At 36.8% G+C, this 24,627-nt stretch overlaps 3 protein-coding genes and 1 long non-coding RNA gene across 4 annotated transcripts; 3 read left to right on the top strand and 1 right to left on the bottom strand.

Annotated features, from left to right (window-relative positions):
* The first annotated feature begins 1,628 nt into the window (after positions 1-1,628).
* Positions 1,629-3,386, top strand: LOC130998009 (lysM domain receptor-like kinase 4). The gene has a single exon (XM_057923446.1). It carries the CDS (start codon positions 1,629-1,631, stop codon positions 3,384-3,386), a length of 1,758 nt encoding a protein of 585 aa, XP_057779429.1.
* A 986-nt stretch (positions 3,387-4,372) lies between these two features.
* Positions 4,373-6,272, bottom strand: LOC131000600 (alpha carbonic anhydrase 7-like). The gene is made up of 7 exons (XM_057926610.1): positions 6,100-6,272; positions 5,573-5,790; positions 5,381-5,487; positions 5,190-5,292; positions 4,921-5,088; positions 4,779-4,832; positions 4,373-4,671 (listed from the first exon to the last, which is right to left on the bottom strand). The coding sequence occupies exons 1-7, from the start codon at positions 6,173-6,175 to the stop codon at positions 4,588-4,590; spliced, it is 810 nt and encodes a 269-aa protein (XP_057782593.1). The 5' UTR covers positions 6,176-6,272; the 3' UTR covers positions 4,373-4,587.
* A 12,732-nt stretch (positions 6,273-19,004) lies between these two features.
* On the top strand, positions 19,005-22,324 carry LOC131000529 (uncharacterized). The gene is made up of 3 exons (XM_057926489.1): positions 19,005-19,162; positions 19,518-21,742; positions 21,815-22,324. The coding sequence occupies exons 2-3, from the start codon at positions 19,518-19,520 to the stop codon at positions 22,152-22,154; spliced, it is 2,565 nt and encodes an 854-aa protein (XP_057782472.1). The 5' UTR covers positions 19,005-19,162; the 3' UTR covers positions 22,155-22,324.
* Positions 22,325-23,916: 1,592 nt separating this feature from the next.
* Positions 23,917-24,627, top strand: LOC131000628 (uncharacterized). Its single transcript, XR_009093755.1, has 2 exons — positions 23,917-24,113; positions 24,193-24,627. It is a non-coding gene; the product is annotated as an uncharacterized LOC131000628 (long non-coding RNA).

The raw sequence follows: 24,627 nt of genomic DNA, 5'->3' as shown, positions 1-24,627 counted from the left end.
AAAAAAAATTTCGTTGGCACTTATGGCACTAATTGTGTCATAAGTGCCTAACCCGACCCGCGTGCCTGATCCTACTCGGCACGCGACCCGCGCTCCTGACCCTACCCAGTCCGCCCAATTAGGGGTATATTAGGCATATTGCCTAATTAATGGCCATAATTTGTGTTTTTTCAATTAGTGGCCAAATATTGTGTTTGCATGTTCAATGTGGCCATTTGACACCATTATTTTATATAGTTATCTCTCTTTGTCTATTTCTCTTCAACATTATAAAAAATTTTGCGCTAAAACCAAACGATCTTAGCTAGCTCTGTTGCCATATGCGTGCTATTCCTTTACCATGAAACTTTAAATGTATTTATAGACTAAATGATTAAGAATTTTAATAGAAATAAGACTTTGTCTATGATTGAGTAAACTAGAACTCTACGAGTAAACTAAAGGGGGTGTATTAGTTCAAAATTTATGTAGATTTTAAAAGTCTATAGAATTCTCACGGATTCTTCATGATTTTGAATGAATTCTTGGTTGGATTTTTAATGAATTAGCAAGAATTTGGCGTGATATTTTCAGACTTGAAATCTACAAACCCAGCGAACGCGGGGATTGAACGAGCGATAGACAGGCACCTAGCGGCCGCTGGACCCTAGCGTTCGCTGGATACCCAGCGACCGCTAGGGTCCAGCGGCCATCGTTGTAGCTCCTCCATCAGCGGCCCCTAGGTGCCAGCCGGCGCTGGCTTCTTCAGCCGCGTCCGTTGGTACCCAACGAGCGCTGGAAACTCTCAAGATTTGAATTCTCGTGGTCCGAGCTCGAATTTGTTCATGTGTATTTTTTGAATGAAATCCATGGAAATCAGTCCAATGTCAAAATCCGTAGATTTTTAAATACACTCAGATTTTTATAGACTTTTAAAAGTCTTGAACGAATACACCCAGATTTTCATAAACTTTTAAAAGTCTTGAACGAATACACCCAGATTTTAAAATTCTGCAGAAATCTATTAAAGTCTTGAACTAATACACCCCCTTAAAACTCTTCGAGTCAATCTTAATTTATCTTTAGGTTGATCTCCAACTTTATCGGATGCTGAAATCCTTCAAAATAACGCTAAATCCCGCAAAATTAGGACTGCCATGTCAAGAACAGTGGTAATGGTTGGATTCCGTTGGATTTGCTTCAATTTGTCTGTTTTTAGTAGATGGATATTTTTGTCTCATCAGAATATAATTTATTAATAATTTATCTATATATATCCTATTATTTAAATTAAACGTCCTCTTAAAATCATTAGTAGATTTTGGTATGATAGTACAAATTATTGCACCCAAGCAACAACAGTAACGAATGATGCTCATAAAGAGAAGAAAATAAAAAAGAATAGTGTTTGATACAAGAATTTGAAATGTGAGGCAATGCAAAAGTACAAGAGGAAGCATTCGAAATCCAAACTAAATTTCTCCAACCACCTACAGTATCAGCCGGCCGTTGATGTATACCCCTCTCTTACATCACCCCAATTGTCGGACACACCTTCACTTCCCGACCACAACCAGTCAAAACAAATACTCCTACTAAAATTAAATCAAAATAAAAATGCGCGCGCCTCGCCATTCTGATCACCTAAGATGATTCCTCTGCAGCTTCTCATCCTCGCACTCCTCTCTCTACATCTGCGATCCACCTACTCCCAGCACCACCAGTACTACGATCAAACTCCATGCTCCTCCGACGCGGCCACCACCTACACCTGCACCACCGCCGGAACCTCATGCCGGACCTTCATCGTCTACAGAGCCAGCCACCGCTTCTCCACCGTCTCCGCCATCTCAAACCTCTTCCAAACCGACTCCCACACCTTACTCTCCGTCAACCCCAACGTCTCCACTCCGGCGCAGCCTCTCCAGCCCGGCCACGAAGTCCTCGTCCCCGTCGCGTGTTCCTGCTCCGCCGATCGCTTCTACCGCTCCTACTTCAACTACACAACCGCTATAAACACCTCTATTTCAGAAATCGCGTGCGCCGTTTACCAAGGTCTGGTGAAATCCGTCACGTTAGCGGCGGAAAATAACGCTGGCGGTGACGACGTTAGCGCTGGCTCCACGCTCCGTTTGCCTCTCAAGTGTGCTTGTTTGGAACACGTGTCCAATAACGATGAAGAGATAAAATATCTGGTTACCTACCCTTTCATCGAAGGAGACACAACCCCAAAACTTGCCAAAAAGTTCAACGTTCCAGAGGAGGAGATATGGAAGTTCAACGGCATGGATCCGTTCGAGCCAGCCGTGTTTCCGAACACGACGATTTTAGTTCCGCTGAGAGACGTTCCGTTGATCAATTTCAGCATTCCCGATTCGGATCCACCGACGCCTCAGTTCCTGCCGACGAAACCTGTCGAAAAGGAGCGGAAAACGCCGGAATTGACGAAGCTGTACGTCGCCGGATCGGTCGTCGGGATGACTTTGATCATCGCCTTAACCATCTCATGCTGTTTGTACGTGAAGGCTTTGAAAAAGTTCAAAAACGAAAGAACTCGCGCGTTGAACTCATGCTCAACTCCGATCAGCTCTCCTTTCTCCACGAATTCATGCTTGTCGCCGGATCTTCTGGTCGGAGTGAAGTACTCTCTGAGAATCTACAGCGTGGAGGAGATCAATGCCGCGACGAAGAATTTCAGCGAGGAGGTGAAGACGAGCGGCGGCATCTACAGGTGCAGCGGCGAGGCGGCGATGATGATCAAGGAGATGAGATTCGAGGGGACTCGTCAGGTGATCGACGTCCACTCGAGAATCAATCACGTGAACATCGTGAAGCTCCGCGGCGTGTGCTACGGCGACGAGGAACGGTCGTGCTGTTATCTGGTGTTCGAGCTCCCCTCCAATGGCAGCTTAAGAGAGTGCTTAAAGAGGCCATCTGGTGCGCTTCAATGGCACAGAAGGACTCAGATCGCCTTCGACATTGCCACGGGGCTTCACTATCTGCACTACTCGGTGACGCCGGCCGCCTACAGGGATCAGCTGAGGCTGAGCAGCGCCAACATATACTTGAGCTGGGGCTGGAGGGCGAAGATCTTGGTCTCCGGCGATAATCTGAGGAGCTCCGGGGCGGAGGAGAATGTTGATCGGAGCGGAGAGATATATGCGTTCGGGGTGGTGCTGATGGAAGTGATAAGCGGGAAGGAAGCGGCGGTGATGACATTTATGGGAGCGAATGAAGGAGGATGCTTTGATCAGTTGAGGAGCTTCGTGGATCCTTGTCTCAAAGATGATTATCCATTAGCAGAGGCCTTGTGTTTGGCGGTTTTGGCTGGATCCTGCGTCGACCATGATCCCATGCATAGGCCTTCCATGGAAGATGTGCTCAAGATTCTTGCTAGGATGGTGTAATGTTCTCTTAATTAATTAATTATTTCATATATGGTGTATTTCTAATATTCAATATTAATGTTTGATCAGGTAAATCAAGAAAAATCGTTGTTTTGGGTACAAGTCAGGAGAATTAATTAAAATATGGAGTAGTATGTAGGTTGATGTATCAGAAGCATATAACAGTTTAATATTTCTGTCACTTATTGACTCGCGAATCGTTTTGTGTGAAGGCATACTTTTTTTGACTCCGTAACCCAACGTACAACCGAGTTATTTTTTTAAGATGTTATATTCTTATGTTGATTTCAAATGTTGCGTTTGCTAGCACTTTTTTATTATTTATGTGCAGATTCTTCTTTTTTAAATTTTTGTTTGTTTGTATGAGGCTATCTCAAATGTTTGAATCACAGTTGTATAAAAAGTTTTGTGAGACCGATGTAGAAATACCTTATTTTCAAATTATTTGATGTGCTAAAACACAAATTTAATTAGTAACAAAATATATTTAATTCTTTTTTTCACTTGGGGGAGGAGTAAAGAGTTTGTACCTTTAAACCTAATTGCTTATATACTGAAGTTTTCACTGCTTAAATGTCTCATTTAGAGACGAAATATGGTTTCTTGTTTTTAATTCCTAATCAATAAAGTATCCATTTGTTACAACTTAAGACGTTATCACGTCTTGGGTGGGTGCTCACTGCTCTTAAGATCTCGATTTCGAAATATTTTTACTTTTTTAGTCGTTAGCGATCAATTAGTTACAAATGACAATATTATTTTATGTAAGAAAATAAACGAGTTTATTTACTTTGTTGGAAGCCTATACTTTTGAATGCCAACCTCGCCCCCAACTCCACACATATATATAACTATTAATCATTTTAAAATTATTCTATATATATTTCTATCTCGTATCAGCAGCATCCCTCAATCTAGTCATATTCTGTTGTTTATATGTTAAATCATTGCATACATGCATTCTACATTATGCGGAAAAAAGCTACTAATAAAAATTATTGATGTGTTTATTGAAATAAACTATATGACATGTATATATCAGGAATAAACAATGAATAGCTAGAACACAACAAAAACCAGCCCTGTGTGTATACAATACATGGTAAATAAACAAAGGAACACAAAATATCGTAACTGTAAAAATTAAATAAAATAAATTAAATCCGATACTCGACAAATGTAATTCTCGTTCAATGCATAATCAATTCTTAGGATCGTTTGGTCTGTAGAGCTCCATGGAACGCCCATTTGTAGGTTGGATTGGCCTCGCATTTATTTCCAATGTCTGGACAGATTATCAATATATAAATTAATTTAAATAATAATAATAATAATAATAATAATAATAATAATAATAATAAAATATAATTATTATATTGTGTGAAAACTTACATCGTGCACAGCCTCGCGTATCAAACTAACTTGTTCTTTTGTCACAGTCCTCACCTAATTAATTGATTAAACATATGCCCCCTATTAGAAAATTTAAAAATAATCATAAAATTTAAAAGGTAATATTATTTGAAAATCATACCTTTCTTACAATTGACCAGATGATATTTTGAGTGCAAGGTGGGACTGTAAGAGAACCGATGTATCTATAATATTTTCTACTCCCGAATTTGATCAAGTCTGGATCAATCGTACCAATAGCTTTTTCGATATCTTCCGTTTCACCCAAAGCTTTAAACCCCGGTTTCAACTACAATATATTTGAGAAAATAATTAGAGATATATATGAAACTCTCCAAATATAGAAAAAAAAAATTACTCCTATATTATGAAATTAAAGTGTGCGTGTACCAGTGATATGAAAGAGTCGGGGCGTCCAATTTTGTACATGATTCCGATCACAGCCGTACGCCCGTCGTCGCTCTCGTGAACCAAATGAACTTCCATGTCGAACCTGTTATTCAATTTGTTTTAGAGTTATTACTAATTTTTTTGACAATATATATAATTATTAGAGTGTAAATTAAAATTGAGGAAATTACTTTCTTCCGTCGAGAGTGTGCTCGGAAGGCGAGTGCCAATGGCATTGCCTAAGGTGAAATATGGTTCCATTTATATGGATATGGCCAGCATCGTTTGTCCATCTTAACTGCACTCAGTTACAATTGATATACTATAAGGTTAGCTTTTATTAAAAAATAAAAAATAAAAAAAATTGAAGGAAATAATAGTACCATCATATCATGGCCTCTGTTGATGAGAGTAGCATTGGCAGGTTTGTAAGTTCTGCGCAGTCTGCCCAAATGGGAAACAATTCGAACCCTTTGATTCAGCAAATCAATAGGAGACTGCATTTCCCCTGATTTACAGTCCTTCCATTCGGGGCGGATCTCTCCCCACCGCGACGGCCCCATCCCACTCTTTTCGTCGTAACTGAACTCTCTTTCATCATCTGCATCATCATCATCATCATCATCAATATTTATAAAATATCATATCACCCAACCCAACAAATTAATATTTTCTCCAAATATTGCAAATATTTCAAAGCCTAATATATATCTTCATCACATTCACAGTACAGTACTGAAATAAAGCCATCCCTTCAATTGTATAACGGTAATGCCACACACGTCATAAATAGGTAAATAAAATACAAGATTGAAACTCAGAATGTAACAAAGATTTACATCTTCCCAAAACAATAGCTAGCTTTATTTCCCAGAAAACAATAAAATGTTTAGATATAATTAAGACATACCAACTTCTTGAGCTCTTGCCAAAGCAAGAACAAGAAAAATAAGGGAGAATTCACAAACTCTTTTTGAATATCTCATGCTGTCTGCTTTCTTTTTTTATTTATCGATTGATTTGGGATTAGATCGAGTTGGAGCAATGGAGAGGAGTTGTTGAAATTATAGCAAGTGTTGTTTTGTGGTAAGGAGTGGGAGCCATGTTTATATAGAACCAAAATATTAATAAAATATACATGCCACTAATTATGGAAATATTTAATGAATGTGAACGCCTAATAGAAGTTGTGGATTTTTTTTTCTCTTTTGAAACGTACAAGTAGTGGATTTTATTCAAGAAATTTCAATGTGACGCATAGAATTGAACTGCTATTTTGGACGTTGACAGGAAAACTTACATGATGATCCTCCAAAATAATCTAGATGGCAGAAATTCCTAGTTTAATAAGTGACTGATTGGGACCGTTTGGCCATGGGCTGTGGATTCTTTAATCTTTTTATTTGGAAATGTTTATTGAAATTAGTGTGTGATAGATCCAGATTCCAAGATAATTTGCGAAGAAATCAATATAAATACTTTTTAAATTAATGGTCGGCTCAAGTTTAATTAAATTATTAATTAAAAAAGTTCTTTTGCCTTTTTTTTTCCCCCTTAATAATGGTTCATCACTCCTCCATGGTGTCTTGGATATTGACTTATTGATCGGAGGGAAAACATCTTATCAATTGAGATGCTCTTCATTGTAAAAATAAAATAAATCTCTTTTACTTTAGGATTAAAAGATGTCTCCAACTATTATTTTCAATTTGAAAAACTTAAACTTTCAACGTTTTTCAGAAAATATCCTACTATACAAAATTCGGTGCTGGAATATAATAAGTTGATTTTCGAATTTTATGAAATGTATTTTTTCCACCACACCTAATAAAAGTATAAAACGCAATCGATCCACCTAATAATCTAGCTAAGTGACTCGTCATTTTATCGTCGGATTTTATATAACGGGATATTATTTTAAAGTGCTAAAGTTGGAGTATTTAATTTGAACAGACAATAGAAGTTGAGTATATTTTCTAAATAATTCTGAAAATGAAATTTTTTTAATGAAAGAAAAAATGTTAAGTAACAAATACACCCATAATATTTATAAGAAAAATGGGCAAATAGGTCTCTAACATCAATTTTATGCAACTAATAAGTTCCTAACATATACAAATTAGGGTCCCTAATGTTTACAAAATTAGGGCAGATTAATAAGTCCCTTCATCTAAACAAATGTGAATGCTAGGTACATATTAATTTACCCCAATTTGTAAGGATTAGAGCACCCGCAACGCGGGTACTCGAGTGGGTACTCGAGGAGAGGGAGGCGGTCGAGGAGGGCGATGCGGGGGGGAGCTCCTCGAGGAGTACCCGAGTTATCGGGTATGCTCGATAGGGGGGAATGGATGGCGCGTGCAATGCACGCGCCCAATTAAAAAAAAAAAGGAAAAATTGGAAAATTCGAATTTATTCGAATTTTGACTGCACCTCCTCGATTTGCGCACCTTTGACCGACCGTTTTCAATTTTTTTTTTCCTTCTTCTCTTTTTTAAAAAACCCCACCTTCTCCCCACAATCTTCACACCTCTTCTTCTCCAATTTTCTTCTCTTCACACCTCTTCTTCTCCTACAATTTTCTCCGTCATGGATCCACACAACCCTTTCTACGATCCAAATTGGTGCCCCGATCTCTCCTCCGATTATCATCCTGATATGGGAGGAATCAACTTGGAGGAGAGCCCGCCCGAGGAGGAACCGGTCAGTGCTCAGCAGAGTGTCTCCCCACCAAAGAAAGGCGGCCGGAGGAAGGAAAAGGCCACCAAAATCAAGCACGACAAAGAAGCTAGGTACCGTCATACTTACCTTCCACAGCATACGGATCTCATCGTCCAAATTTGGGCGGAGGAGACCAACGACTCGATCCGTGGGACGGATCAGAAGGGAGAGGCATATTGGGGCCGGATCCGCGAACGTGTGAACCCCATTCTCGGCGTCGACCTTAAGATCAAGCAACTTCAAGGCCACTGGTCCCGGGTGAGCGCGGATGTGCGTCTCTGGGAAGCTGTTTGGGTGGAGACGCGCAACAATTGGCCGTCCGGTCATTCGGATGATATGATTCGTGAAAAGGCCCAAACCCTCTTCAAGGCTCGAAGCCCACACAGGGCCTCCTTCAATTTCTGGAACGTGTGGAGAGTTCTCCGGAACAATCCCAAGTTCAAGTCGATGTACCTCCTTGGAGACGTGCATGCCTCCAAGAGGACAAAGACTACGGAAGAGGGCGGCTTCACCACCTCGGCGTCGGGCGAGGAGATCTCTTCTGCCCGGCCCATTGGCAACAAGGCGGCCAAGGCGGCGGCCAAAGGGAAAGGGAATGCAGCAGCGTCGCATACGAGCTCGGATCATCCACCAGAAATAGTGGAGAGGTTGGAGAGGACTGACGAGCAGATGAGGGCATTCACCGCCCAGTACCAGCGGAGGAACGATATCCGGGAGAGGGAGCTCGATATGCAGCTCCTGAACACGGATACGACGCACATGACGAACGCACAACGTGCATTGCACGCGTCCATGGTCGCCGACGTGCTCAGGCGTCGTGGTCTATCCTAGGCTATCAAGGAATGTGATTTTAATGATGTTTTAGGTTTTTTAATTTTTTATGTATTTTTTTTAGGAGTTTTTAAATTTTTATGTATTTTTTTTAATGTTTTAAGTAATTTAAAATTTTATGTTTAATCCAGTATTTAACTATTACAAAAATATGCTATTTAAATTATGCAATAAAATTTAAATGAAAAACATAAAATCAAAACTAATATTATCAAGTAGGCTATCAAGGAACTCCAATGCAGCACTACCTACTCAATAACACAAACACTATCAAGTAGGCTATCAAGGAACCCCCAATGCGGATGCTCTTAGAGGCCTATTTGGTTTTTAATGTAAATATTAGAGGTGTTTTTGTATCAATCTAAATAAATACTGAAGTCATACAATTTTCCTAAAATGTAATTTATACAATTTTTTTCAAATCAAAATATGTAATATGTAATATATATATATATATATATATATATATATGGTTGGGATCTATGAAGAAGTAACTATATTTCGTTCTGAATAAGTCAATAAATTTACCGAATAAATCACGCGACCGCACGAATAGTTATTTTACTGAATAAACACGTACATTTTTCGTTCATGCGCTCGCGTGATTTATTCAGTAAATGTATTGAGTTATTCAGCCTTCGTTGTTTCCTTCTACATTTAGCATTCTTCATTGATCCCTTCCCTATATATATATATATATATATATATATATATATATATATATATGGGAATATAATAACTTATACATAAATGATCTTGAATAAATGCATAAATTACGTTTAATGCAATAATTATTCATAAAATTATTTAAAATATAATATGAAATTAAGAAGACATAAATTAAGAATTTAGAAAAAGAAAGAAAGAAATTTATTACTTATAAAATTAAAAAGCATAAATTAAGAACATAGAAAAAGAAAAAGAATGATTAAGTCGCAAAGACACTTCTAACGTTTATATTGAAAATTAAATATGCTCTTAATATTTACAAATTGGGGCAAATAGGTCAATTGCATCCACATTTGTTAGATTAATGGACTTATTTGCTCAAATATGTGAACGTTATGGACCTATTTAACTCATTTTATAAATATTAAAAATTTAATTTTACAAAACATAACGTTATAGATCTATTTATTTTTTCGCTATTAACATTGGGAATGTTACATTAATTAACCTTTTTTTATGAAAAAAAGAGAACATAATTAACCCTATGTAGCATCTACAACAAAGTTCACGGAGTAGACACGAGCCTCCCATCGCTATCTATGGGAGATCGAAGTGGCCTCTGCGTATTGAACGCGAGAGGCAAACACCGTCGGAGGTATGGGGTGAGCCGGACTATGAAATGGGGTTCGATTGCTGCGGAGCTCGGTGGCTCGAATGAAAGGGCCCACCTGCAAGCCTGAAATCGACAGCTGTGCGTGGATGCTCTTGTATGCTTCTTTATTTGGAAACAAACAAGGGTTGGTAGGAGTCATCCACGTGTTATGAGCGTTCAAGGAAGAAAGGCGCGCTTTTCTACACGTGTGCAGTAATAGTAGAACAGTTGGTGTGCAACACGATTTAATTTAACCTGCCCCCGTTTGTTTTTTGAAAAATACTATATATATTTATTTTATATTTGTTATATTTGACTGTGTATGGCTTGGATTCTTCGTCATCGCCCTCATCATTGTGGCTGCGCTTCTAATTTTCTAAAAAAGTGTAATACATACATATGGGTTTATACATACTATCAATTATTCCATTCTTTTCTTTATTTTGTTTTATTATTTTAAGTGAAGGAAATTTGTATCGATTAATTTATACTCTTTAATTAAATAAATTTGGACATATTTGATCATGTAATTAATCCTTCAATTATGTACTACCAGTAATTAATTACAAAGCAAACGCCTCACAAATTAAAAAGTAATGAAGTTTGTTTTTCTTCATACCTCATAATTAAGGAGTATCTTTATATACATCATAATTGTGCAATAATATATACGTTGTTGTAATATATAAATCGCATGCAAGTTCTATTAAAACAAACAATATTAACATCATGCATTCATGCTTGGTTAGCAAGTTGCAAAATGATCATACTTTCTACCACATTATTTTACCTGCGATTTTCCAAAATCAAATAGATAATTTCAGAAACTTGACAGTTTCTAGAAAGAAAGAAAAAAAGTGTTCACATGATTTCAACAATTCTTGTTTTCGGTCGTGACCATGTATGCTTATTTATTTATATTTTAGATAAACAAAGAGCAATTTGATTATGGTATTAAATCTTCTATATTAAGAAAATTACTCTTATAATTTGACTTGAGAAGAGGAGCTAGATCGGGACTCTTCTTAACCCACGTTTAGTTGAGTATTTTTAAAGGTTGGAAATGAATTCAATTAATTGAATCCATTACTTGTTGTTTGATTTGGGTAATGACTTAACCATTACCCTTATTTAAGGGTAATCCAATCACCCAATTTGTTATTCCTCAAAATATAAGGAAAACAAAAGAAAGAGAATTTCTTATTAGATTTATTTTCATTGTTAAACCAAACATTCAATAAAAATAATTCCATTTCTATTCCTCTACTTGAACCAAACGAGCACTTAATCTATTTTGATATCCATGTACTAATGCATTGTAATTCTGTGCATTAATAAGTTTTGACCAATATTAATCTATAGAGAATAAAATAAATTTCACATATATAACAATCTGCATGCATTCACCAACTACAATAGTCTCCTAATTAATTTAATTAATTTTACGTTACTTTTTTTTTTTATATAAACATGTGTGCGATTGTCAGTAATTTAAATGTTGAAGCTAGCTAGCACATTTTTAGATAATTTATTCGACCACCCTCTTCTCAAACCAGAACCCCTATAAATCAGTGTGAGTCACCATCTCCATCTTCATATACAAACAAATACTAACTTGCCGATTTCCAAAGGATTTATTTGTTGTCATTAATTGACCAATCCACAACAAAAATCACCTTCTTAACATTCACATTTTCATCTGATTTTAGAAGATAAATTGAATTCTTAGCTCAGGTGGCGGCAGCAATAGATATGATTAGTATGCTGAAAAGGAAACACATAGTCAACTGAAATAGTTTAAATAATCTTGAAATTCAAAGATTACATCCTCCCTTACGAATTAAAGTGACCCATTTTTACTTTTAATTAATGTAAAAAGGCACTTTAGTTGGAGGAAATTTCAACGTATTCTTCGGACAAAAAGAAATATATATCGTCAATAATTCTCCTTAGAGGATTGGTACAAGGTTGACAAGAATTTTAGGGCTAATTCAATAAAAATAAATTAATTTGGATTCAATAAATTTCCGCACTTGATATATATTTGGATTCAATAAAAATAAATTAATTTAGACGGAATTGACATAGATGTTTTATGTATGCTGCAATCTAATACGTTATCATTTTAATTGGTATAAAATATTCTTAATAGGGATGTTAATTGGGGCAATTAATTACCCATTTAGGTTTGTTAGAAATTTTGAACCCTAATCCTAACTTTTAGATTTTAATTAATCTGTCTGACCAATCGGGCTAGAAAGCTTACAAAAAAATTAACGTATATTTTTTATTGATTATTCAATTGAATTTTGCCATCGCAAGCTACAATTTCTAACTTGTTCTTGTATTAAAAAAGAAATTATTCCACAATCTGATTAAATCTACGAAAAACAATGGAGTATAGCCTATTACGAGATTGAGGTTCAGTAGCACCATAGAAAGGTAGCTACACACAAGTACCTTATATAAGATCTACAACACACATGCTGTATAATACTTTCAAACCAAAATAGCTACCTAATATTGAAACCAAAGCATGAAACCAATCAAGAAAACATACTATTTTTTTTCATCAGAAAAGAACCAGATTTCATTATAAAAAAATAGGCAATAGAAAAGCCCGAAATTACTAACATAGCAATCGCGAAAGATTGCTAGAGCACCAAGAGGAAAAAGAATCATTCCAGTCAAGCAACATAAAAATAGAATTCCAACTCCACATTCTTGCGTTTATTTCAATACAAGTGCTAAATATATATTTATCTCCCACGTCTTTCCTTCGAACCGGCCCTCGTTCCTTGTTCTCCACAAAACCCATATCGTGCAGCACCATAAGGCCTTCAAAAAACGACTGCTTTTCTTTCCTTTTCCCAAGTGAGAAAAGGACATGAAGTGATCCTCGATGGCTCCTGGTCGAGCCGTTTCTAGGCCAATCCACCCCTGTAGAACATCCCACACTGCATCGGACTTCAGGCATTGAAGAAAGAGATGTTTTGCCGACTCGATGGCTTGAAAACAAACCGAGCAGCTCCTCTCCACAGTATCCAGCTCCACTTTTCTCTTTACCAGATTATCACAAGTAGGAAGTCTATTTTTAAATGCTCTCCAAGCCATCAATCTTGCCTTCTGAGTAGCCGGTGCTTTCCATAGTTTGGAAAAGCTGTCGATCCAATATTTTCTGGCAGATTCATCTGATTTTGGTTCTTGATTGCGCGGTAAGTTGAGTTTGTAGTGTACGCTCCATCTTTGTCGGCAGACCACTCCCATTTGGCATTCCTCCCTGCATGAGGAATAAAACTAGAGAGTGCGTCCAGAAAAGAGTTCACCATCTCTACTTTCCTCTCCCTCTCGCCTCCACTTTATCTCCCAATCCCAACTCCCATTATTCCATTTCCCCACATCCCTAATGGTAGCCTCCCTATTTTCGCATAACCTAAACAGTCTAGGAAAAGCATCCTTAAGAGCCCGCTCTCCCAGCCACGTATGAGACCAAAATTTTGTACGCCTCCATCCCCAACCACCCGCTTCAAATTTTTCTTAAACCATTCTCCACCCTGCAAAGCCATCCCAACTATTTTCCCCCACCAGCTGCCTCCCCTCCTCCTAATCCGGTCCTCCATATCCTCCGCGATTCTCCACCCTGCAAAGCCATCCCAACTATTTAAAATTAATCATGCTTCATATAATTTAGTTATAAACAAAGTCAATTATAAATTAATTAACTATATATAACAAATAAATCTATTTAATTAATATATAATTAAATACATAAATAAATTCATAATTAAATAATTAATTAAATAAATAAGAGAAGCGTACGGTGGTGGTTTCCGGCGGGTGTCGTGAAGAAGGCGGTGAAACGAGGTCGTCGAACTACAATAAAGAATATAAGTGAAAATTAAATAATTATATATATATATAATTAAAATTAATGAGATATATATATATATATATATATATATATATATATATATATAGATCTAGAGAGAGAGAGAGAGAGTAACCTGGGCGGCGGCGGTCGGACCGGAAGCAGCAGCAGCAGCAGGGGAAGGGGGGGTTCCGTTCGTGCGGCGCAAAACTGAAAAAAGAAGGGAATACAGTGACCTATATTTTAACAATTACCGACGGCAATTGCCGCCGCTAATTAGCGGCGGCATTATCGCCGTCGGTAATTGTGTAAAAAAAACATTTAATGCAAATCAATAAATTACCGGCGGCGTCGCCGCCGCTAATTACCGGCGGCGATTTTGCCGTCGGTAATTGGACGGTGATTTCGAATTTGCGGGTCGCCTGAAATGTCGTCGCCGTGCCGCCGGTAATTACCGACGGCAAAATCGCCGTCGGTAATTTGCGCCGCTAATTTCGCGTTTTTTTGTAGTGTCCCCATAAATTGAAGAAGTAACTCTAGCCCACAAGTAGTCATTGCGGTCCAAAAACTTCCACACCCATTTTAACACCAAAGCCTCATTAAACCAATCAATATTTTTAAATCCAAGCCCCTCTTCACCAACATCCAAACAAAGGTCATTCTATTTGACCCATGGAATCGAGAAAACATACTAAATGACAACTCAGCCTGATTGATTGCCCATGGTGCACAATATGCAGATTAATCATATATGTTAATACTAAATTTGGTTACCGCACTAAATAGAGAGCAATTAGTAAGCCAACAAGTTGCAGTAAATGACACAAATAATATCCAAATTTGTGGACTCTATTCCTATTGGTTCCACTATCAATAGTGCTGTCTAATATATGCATGCGATAACAATTTTAATACATACATACTAATTCCTGGTTTCCGTATTTGCTCCAATAATATTCGAAATATTTCCGGTGGCATCGCATTTATTTTATTGAGATACTAATTAAACCTCACCGCACATTATAATATATACTCATATGTATCACACAAAAAGCTCATTTTTTTTTTTGAGTAAAAAAAAAAAGCTCATTTTTAATACATACATACATACATACTAATTCCTGGTTTCCGTATTTGCTGCAATAATATTCGAAATATTTCCGGTGGCATCGCATTTATTTTATTGAGATACTAATTAAACCTCACCGCACATTATAATATATACTCATATGTATCACACACAAAAAGCTCATTTTTTTTTTAGTAAAAAAAAAAAGCTCATTTTTAATACATACATACATACTAATTCCTGGTTTCCGTATTTGCTGCAGCCTGCAATAATTCGAAATATTTCCCGTGGCATCGCATTTAATTTATTTTATTGATACACTAATTAAACCTCACCGCACATTATAATATATACTTATATGTATCACACACAAAAAGCTCATTTTCTATGCATGATACTCTTATATATATTGTTTGTTTCAAAATCAATTTTTTTTTATAAATTAATAGCATGGTATCTATTATCATATCTTTTTTACTCTATATCACATTTGAGAGGTGTAATAGCGCGGTGCGACCTCCTGTGTGTGAACAGTGAGTCCCGGGTTCAAACCCCACTGCTCCCCCTCCCCAACTCCCCCAAGTAGAAAAAATAAAATAACGTAACATCTTTTTTATATATCTTACCAAACATGATATTAATATCTAATAAATTGATAGACATCTCAGTCAAAGATATCACACATTATCCATACCACATAGACAAGCCTTAGGTGTAGCATTGATGTCATAAAACATATATTCTCTTCATCCCAATTAAATAGGCCACAGGATTTGGGTACAAATATTAAATAAATGAACAGTTTATAATAAAATATAAGAGAGAAAATAACCTTTGTTGTTGGTATATTTGTCAAAAAAATAAATGAGAGAGAATGAAGATATTCTCTTTAAAGTGAAAAGAAAGAAAATTATTTATGGGCCACAGTGACATTTGGTGTAAATAATGAGTTGGGTGAGATTGTTATTTATGTATTGATTTTCCATTTTAAAAAATGATCTATTGAATATGGACATCCAAATAAGAAAATGTAGCTTATTAAATTAGGACGGAGGGAGTAATAAATATTAATGCAAAATTTTGCATGTGGCAGCTCCAATAGTAATTATTAAATTATTTCCAAAAAAAATTGATTAGAAATTTATAGAGTTTTTATTAATTTCTAATGAGTGAATATTAGTTTTTGGTTCATCGGTTAAGAGTTTTTTTGAAAACGTCTCACCTTAAAATAATACTCATTGTTACATTTTCTATTTGCAACCCACAAAAGAAGTTGGGAGATTGAAAGTTAATGTGTTCCAACGAGCATTCATATTGTCAATACACGTGGACTATTTCGGTGAGATATGAAAGTTCAATTGCAAAGAAAAAAAGAAAAAAAATCTACATATATTATGTGAGAGGCATCGTTTCGTCCTTAAAACACATAGGGAAAAAAATGCAATTCATAAATTCAATCTTTCCAACTTTTTTCCAATCAAAATCTCAAAATTTTCCAATTTCTTTTTCTGAATCTAACAACGTTGTTGATTCGACATGACTATGAAACCAAGAAGACGACGCCAGTGTGCGCGGCTGAGAAGGTGGCGATGATTGACGTGCCAGCGAATCATGAGAAGCCCACTACCGTGGAGAATGAGGTGCACCCACAGCCGGAGCCCACTGCCATTGGAGCGTACCTATAATAGTTTATATACTCCACTCGTTCTGCGAAGATTGAGAAAGAAAAATTCAACACAGATTTTAAGGAGTTAGTATTTTGTGCGTTAAGCATGATAGGTGAAAAAGTAAAAAAGTGAATAAATTAAGGAAAAAATATTTACAATATAAGAAAAATGCTCAAGTTTCGCTGGACAACCCGAAAAAGAATACTGCTCAAGTTTCACGGAAAGGGGGGAGTACTAACGATTACGAATGCTCAAAAATGAGAACTTCAGTTTTTTATTTTTTTCATCTTTCCGTTTTGGAAATTAATTTTGTTATATTTTCATAACTTTATTACTTGTTAATTTACATAAATTCTCATGTGCAGATTTCCGCACAGTGTGAACGACTCATATATTCTAAGGGCTCGTTTGGTACGTGGTATGAGATAATGTGTTATATATTTGATTCAGATGTCTTTTACTATATGTCATTTTAATATCATGTTTGATATAATGTATTTATATATCTGTAAAATATAGCATGTTGTTTGGTATGATGTATTAAGATTATAAAGTTAATTAATAATAATTATAATTAAGATTTGTATTATTTATATCACCTTCGTACAGAATTCCCAAATCAGTATAATATTTTTGAATTTTTAATTTATAAAGGGTTACGTGTTTCATATTACTTTTTATCAAATAAAATATTAGAGTGCCGTAAGTATATTATACACTTTAATAAGTGGTAATAAACGAGCCCCAATACTTGTACTGTATTAAACCTTGAGTTGTTAGCTAACGATCCAAATGATTTGGTAATCATACTTTAATCCTTCACCTAATGGGTTACTTTTATGTATACTTTAGGTTTAGAAAAGAATAAACTAAGTACCATTTTAGGAATTTATATATATCATATCCATAAAAGAGCTTTACATAAAATTATGTGCTCCAATATTTCATTAATTTTTTCTGCCTATATAAAACACACAGTACACATGAATCATTTTGTTTAGACCCAAAATCATCCAATAAATTAACTTAAACCATATTCAAATGTTCATGTAATTAAAATCGTCAAATAATTTTATCGATATTTTATGATACAAAAATTTACCAGTTGATAATTTTATTAATTCATTGATATCCAAGCATTACATATATTTAATTGTGTTAATAGGGGAATCTACCCACTTCAATAATATGTCTTGCAAAACTACCCACTTTCAAAGTCAAAGACCGAAAAGCAAGTTTGATGGTGATGGGTTGCTTGGTTTTTTGTGTAAAAGTTGATGATGATGGAAATGAAGTAAGAGTTGTGTAAGAAAACAGTTAAAATTGGTACAAAATGTGAGAAAACGTCACTTTCATGCATTATAAGATTAAATAGATTTGCAAATTTTGAATAAATTAGGGGACGTTTGTGTGTTACAAACATTAATACGAAGGCCAAAAAAATCACGAACATGTCAATTCTTAAGATTTTTTTTTTTTTGAAACCATTAAACTATGTATCCGCCAGTAATTCGTAGCCGGCCGAAGTAGCCGCTGAAGTTTGTGACCGGCGGCTACTATTCAACGGCTACTAATTACTGGCGGATACTTGTGTTATTCGCTTCAAAAAAAATACTTTGTTCATAATTAGCATGATTGTGAATTTTTATCCTTCGTGATTTTTTATTGTTACATATGCACCGTTATTTTTAGATTTTTATTTAATTTTACAAGGGGAAATATGAGAGATAGTGAAATATGTACAGTACAAGAAGTACACATGGATGGGAAATATGAGAGATAGTGAATCTGCCAAAATTTGGATTATAGTGGGGGTAATAACACTCACTTTATGCATGATTTGACTACACAAAAAATAATAGACTTGCACATAAAATAATAAGAAATTATATACCAATTATTTGGAAATTCATATATTCGGTAATGAAATAATATTATATAGCCAAAAAGTAAAGTATCCGCCATTAAATTATTTGATTTATCAGTAGCCGCTAACAAAAAATATATGGCGGCTACTGAACTTTTTGTACGATTTTCTGGCGGATACTTGGTCTGTTAGGCAGAAAATAATATTTTATGTCAAATTATGTATAATTTTTAATTTTTCAGCTTGTTATGAATGTTTAAATATAACATACGCATTCCCCTTTTGTATTTGTTGCGATTTTTTACTTTTAATTTTTTAGTAAAAAATTAAAAGTACATACTGAGAAGGTGACTCTGCAAAAAATTTGGTTGTAGTGGGGCATTAATGCTAATTTTATGCATGCGTGAGGTGACATGCAATAATAAATTGAAGCCGTATTGAATGAACACTGCACTTCACGTGAACTTTTTGTAAGGAATCAAGTTTAGTCCTTATAAGGCTGCATTTGTGAATGACCAAAACACAAATTGAAATACTCACCTTGAATTTCATAAATTCAGGCATACCCTAAAGATTTGAGTGGTTTTGTGCGAGAGGAGGCAATTTGTGTTGAATTTCAGCCCGAAAAGGTGATTCTCCTGTATTGTTTGTATAAATTATAGTTTGCATGTTTAATCGTACGTTGTTTTTAACGTTGAGAGCATGTTTTACGTTATTTTAATGAATTTCTTTATTATCTGAAATTTAAAAGCATGTTAGGGAAATATTAAACTTTTTTCTAATATAATTGAATGTTTTGAACCCAAAAAATAAAGTATCCGCCAGAATATCATTAGAAAACGATAATAGCCGCCGACCCTACAAGGTCAGCGGCTACTGGTGTCGGATAATGATTTACTGGCGGATACTTCATTTTTCGAGCTTATTGTGATGTTTTGAACTTTTTAAACGTATTTTAATACTGTATTTTATGTGGTTTTATAGATGGAATTCGTGAGATACATATATGTGAGATACAACGGAGTCGTCGATGGTATACACTATGTTGGCGGGGCTACGGAGGTCCTTCCCCTCTTAAATGAAACAGTTGCGAGCCTGATATACAGCATCAACAATGTGCTGACAATGCATTCGTTGAGCCCGAACTATCAATTGTATTATTTGGCGACCAATCGATTTGGAAGGGAGACGAAATGCGTAATAAGTGACGACGATGATGTGCAAGGCTTGTTGGAAACTGCCGAATATCCCATGGTGTACGTTGAGCACAACAACGACCCGGTCGAAGAAGCGTACATCCCTACTTTTGATTTTGGCCAGGCTTCGGGATACGGAGATGATGAAGCACAATCTAGTCAGTATGAGACGTCGTATCATGCTCGCGAGAGCGCGCCTCCAACACAGTACTTTTCATGGGATGGGCAACTGTTGGACGAATCCGCATGGAATCTGAATGAAATGTGCGGGAGATTCAACCAGGTGCGGACGGATGACGATTCTGATGAAGAAGCCGTACAACCTGAAGACGAAGCCGAAGAACCTGATGACGATTCTGATGAAGAAGACGAAGAATACGATCCAACGAACGAGTCGGGCACAGATTCTGCCGCCTCTGAGGATTTATTAGACGATGATCTGATAGAGTTCACGGCGACCGAGCGAGCAGGTTGGATCCGACAAAGTAGAACCCGTCACGGAAATCCGACGGACTCGACCGGTGAACTATCTAATTGGATAGTTCCGTTGATTCCAGTGGACGCCACGACTTCGCTCGTTGCTCGCGAGAGTGAGCTGTCCAGAGTTGCTGATTTGGGGAAGAACTCTTTTTACAACAGTAAAGAAGAATTGGTCCTTGCTGTTGGCTTCTGGAATATGAAGCAAGGGGCTGAGGCAAAAGTTGTACGCTCAGATCAGGGACGCCTCTATTACAAGTGCAAGCACTCTGATAAGTGCAAGTTCGATGTGCGTGCATCTTGTCACGGCGGAGGGATGTGGGGAGTGCATAAGTTTAAAGAGCACTCTTGCGAAGGGGAGTTGGGCATTTTGAAACGAATAAAGGCACATTCGAATGTGGTTGCAGCTTATGTGGAAAAAAGAATACGCGATGACGGAGAGGTCATTAAGCCGAAATCTATTATGTCGGAGTTGTTACGTGAATTTGGCGTCAGAATCAAATATGATGTCGCGCTGCGTGCAAGAAATCTCAGCTTAGAGAAGATATACGGTCGAATTGATGATTCGTTCCTTCTTCTGCCCAAATATTTGTATGCCCTAACTCAAGCGAATCCAGGCACCGTGATGGATTTCGAAGTAGACGAAAACAACCGGTTCAAACATCTGTTTCTTGCTCTTGCGGCTTCCATCACACCTTTCTTCTTTTCGCTTCGGCCAGTGATTGTGGTCGACGGCACACACTTGAAGGGGAAGAACAATGGCATTTTGTTCGTCGCCGTGACAAAAGACGCAAACGAGCAAGTTTTTCCGTTGGCATTTGGTGTCGGGCCGATCGAGAATGATGAGTCATGGAAGTGGTTCCTCTCAAATGTGAGACAAACTTTTGGTCAGCCCGACAACTTACTAGTTGTCTCTGATGCGCATGTCTCCATTGCTAATGCTGTGAAGAGCGAGTTACCAAATGCTACTCACGGTCTTTGCTACTACCACTTGCAGAACAAAATTAAGGGCTACGGGCAAGCTGTTGTTGAGCTTTTCCGCCAGGCTGCATACGCCTACACGGACTCAGAATTTTCACGTGCAATGTCGGCTATGGCTCAATTGAAGCCGGCGGCGTACGGGAAGTTGATGCGCGTAGGCCCTGAGAAGTGGGCACGATCACAAAGTCCGGTGACCCGTTATAGTTTTCTTACATCTAATGCTGCCGAGGCTTTGAATGCCCGTTTGTTGTGGGCCAGACGCCTTCCTATATGCTCCATGCTGGAGGCAATCAGGATGGTTCTGGAGCAGTGGTTCAATGACAGACTTGCGTCTGCGGAAGAGAGCGATGACCTTCTTACTCCAGAGGCAAAACAGAAGATAAGTGCGGAGATCTCAAAGAGTCGTCGCTACACTGCGAAGAGGACCTCCGAGAGAAAATACAGGGTTCGTGCTGGTGATCGTCGCTTCATGGTTGACCTTCAAGCGAAGAGCTGTGAATGCAATGAATTCGACCTGGACGGCATGCCGTGTTCTCATGCGATCGCAGCCATTACGTATGCTAAATCTATTTTATTATAAAATTACAGTTATTAGATACCTACTAAATATTAGCTTTCTTTTCGCAGTGAGGCGAAAGAGCCAGTGGAAGATTACGTGGAAGCTTACTACTTGCGGAGTTCACTGGTTCAAACATACTCCGGAGCAGTAAATCACTTGCCTCCCTTAGAGCACTGGGAAATTCCGTTTGAAGTTGCATCTGATATTGTTTTGCCAAACCTTTCTCGGCGACAAGCTGGTCGACCAAGAGAATCTAGAATTCCTTCAGCTGGTGAGAGGCCGACTCAAAGGACCACAACAGCGGATGCATCAAGTAGTCTGGGAAAACGAGCACCCAAAACCTGTGGTCTATGTGGCTCGCCTGGCCACACACGTAGAGCATGCAAGGGTACGGGCTGGGAGCAGTAGCTTAATTACCTTTTATATTAAATTTTGATGGATATTGTTGTTGGGAGTATTGGATACTGATTGAATATTCAGTAGAGCTAGTTCATTCCAGTAAGTGATGTTCTGAAGTTGGGAGTATTGGATACTGATTGAATAAATTTCGAAGCGGTTTCATTTGCATAATATCGATGAACTAGCAAACACCATGGAATGCTCACTATCCGCCAGTAATTAATGGTTTATCACTAGTAGCCGCCCAACAATAAACATCAGCGGCTACTGGCCGCGGATATGTATTTACTGGCGGATAGAATGATAATTAGCGGTTTTTTGATGTTTTAGAAGCTATTGTGTTGCCTGATTTGAAATATTTGAAGCAGAAAACACACGCCTTTAGTAATGACCAACATGGACATGTCTTAACAATTATGAGTTGAAATTATGAATGAGACTTTGGAGAAGTGAACAATGTTTTATATAAAAGTTTAGTTAATAGCATAAAACACCCAAAGTATGCTTTTTTATGCATTAAACTATCAAATAAGACGTTTAGCCCAAGTAGCCGCCAGAAATTAATTACCCGACGTTTAAAAAACCCGGCGGCTAATGCTAGCGGCTATGTTTTACTGGCGGATAATGTATACATTAGGTTCATAATTTTTTTTTGTTTCCAAATATACTTAAAGTACAATTTTTGTCATCCTCGTATTACTGTTTTATTATACACAAACTTACCTTCATTATTTTCAAACTTAGGGCATTATACGTCAATCATCTTACAATAATTGCACATTTATCTGGTTTTGTGCATTTTTAACTACCTATCTTACACATTTTCTTACACAATTGTACTTGTGTAAGAAAAGTGTAAGAACTTTTACAAAAAACCAAGCAACCCATCACCATCAAGTGTACTTTTCGGCTTTGACTTTCAAAGTGGGTAGTTTTGCAAGACATTTTATTGATGTGGGTAGATTTAATTCCACCCCTATTTAATTTGTATATCTGTAGTACATGCGCAGAACTTTACCAATTCACCATACATTTTTTAAATCAAACGAATTAATTTTGAAAATTATTTATATGTACATAAATATATACTCTAAATTTAAAGAATTTTAAATATTTCCATGCAATATTGTGAAATACTAGTAAAATGATAAGGGGTTAATCATGTTTTATGTCCCCAATTTTCAGTGTCTTTCACAAAATATCTCGAACTTTCATATCCTCCTCAAACTTTCAACTTTTTCCACAAAATGTCTCCAATTTTCATCTTTTTCCAAATATTATATCCTCAACTTTCATTTTTTTATTAAATACCCCCAACTTTCAGAGTTTTTTCAAAAAATATTCCGCTATATAAAAGCGACAACATAAGTAATTAGTTATCTGAATTCTTAGGTGGTTTTTTTAACCTCACCCAATAAAAACGACGTTGTTCCACCTAAAGATCTTATGAGGTGACTATCACCAGATTTGTATATCGTGACATTTTTTAGATATGCTGAAAATTGAGGGTTTTTTAATAGAAAACGATAATTTGAAATATCTTATGAAAAAAGTCAGAAAATGGAGAATTTTTTAAGAGAAAATAAAAATTGATGAAATTTTATGGAAAACATGATTAACCCTAATAAAAATATAATAGCAGTGTTATCAGTGTGATCCTTTGACTTTGTGATTAAATTTATTGGGTGAGAGTAATGGGATGATGATGTGCATATTTGTAAAGGCTAATAATTTCCTTAGGTCCATCATTTTTTTGATCAAATCTTGTAATAAAATGGGCAGCCCACTAGAACTTGCCTAGTTTGGTGGAGACCCCATCAACAAATTAAATTTCCTCACCAAATAAATTTCCAACTATATATATGGAATGAACGTCCATATACAAAAACCAAAATCTTCCAACTTCAACAACCGATTGATCGCTCAACAGGTTGCGAAGCCTAGCTCTTAACGATCAAGAAATCTAGGGTGAGTCGGAAATTTAGTTGTAAAGCTTAACTTCATATGCATAATGTTGAAATTAATTAACTGTTGATTTGAATGGCAGGATATATAGAAAAGATGGGTGGTATGAAGTTGGGTGTGTTGGTGATGGTGGTGGTATTGGTGATGAGCAGTTGCACGGCGGAGGGAAGGAGAGTGGCGGCGGGAGAAAAGGCGGCGGCGGATGAGCAGAAGGTAGTAGATGATGATGGAGTTGCAAGTACCTTAGATAACCACCACGCTTGCTCCATGGCCGACTTCAGCAAGGGTACCTGTGATCCTGCCTGATCACAAAATGATGAGAGAGAGAGAGAGAGATAGTCAGTGTGTATACAATTAAGTTGCTTTTTTTTTAAAATAATACTAATAATTAAATAAAAGAAATAAGCTGAGTTTGTTTCTAATGAGCTACGGCCTATGGCAGATATGTGTGTATGTACAAAATACTGTATGATATGCTCATATGGTGGCAACATATATAAGGGACTATTGTTGTTTA

The sequence above is a fragment of the Salvia miltiorrhiza genome, chromosome 8 (genome assembly GCF_028751815.1).
Source record: "Salvia miltiorrhiza cultivar Shanhuang (shh) chromosome 8, IMPLAD_Smil_shh, whole genome shotgun sequence".
NCBI classification, from domain to species: Eukaryota; Viridiplantae; Streptophyta; class Magnoliopsida; order Lamiales; family Lamiaceae; genus Salvia; species Salvia miltiorrhiza.
This window is presented reverse-complemented; position numbering and strand designations above follow the sequence as displayed.

Bases quoted from the DNA above. Each gene is read 5' to 3' on its own strand.
- LOC130998009 (XM_057923446.1), top strand. From the start codon at position 1,629: ATGATTCCTCTGCAGCTTCTCATCCTCGCACTCCTCTCTCTACATCTG.
- LOC131000600 (XM_057926610.1), bottom strand. From the start codon at position 6,175: ATGAGATATTCAAAAAGAGTTTGTGAATTCTCCCTTATTTTTCTTGTT. The intron at 5,791-6,099 runs GTATGTCTTAAT...ATGATGATGCAG, and splicing joins GGCAAGAGCTCAAGAAGTTG to ATGATGAAAGAGAGTTCAGT. The intron at 5,089-5,189 runs GTACACGCACAC...AATATATTGTAG, and splicing joins CCGACTCTTTCATATCACTG to TTGAAACCGGGGTTTAAAGC.
- LOC131000529 (XM_057926489.1), top strand. From the start codon at position 19,518: ATGGAATTCGTGAGATACATATATGTGAGATACAACGGAGTCGTCGAT. The intron at 21,743-21,814 runs GTATGCTAAATC...TTCTTTTCGCAG, and splicing joins CATGCGATCGCAGCCATTAC to TGAGGCGAAAGAGCCAGTGG.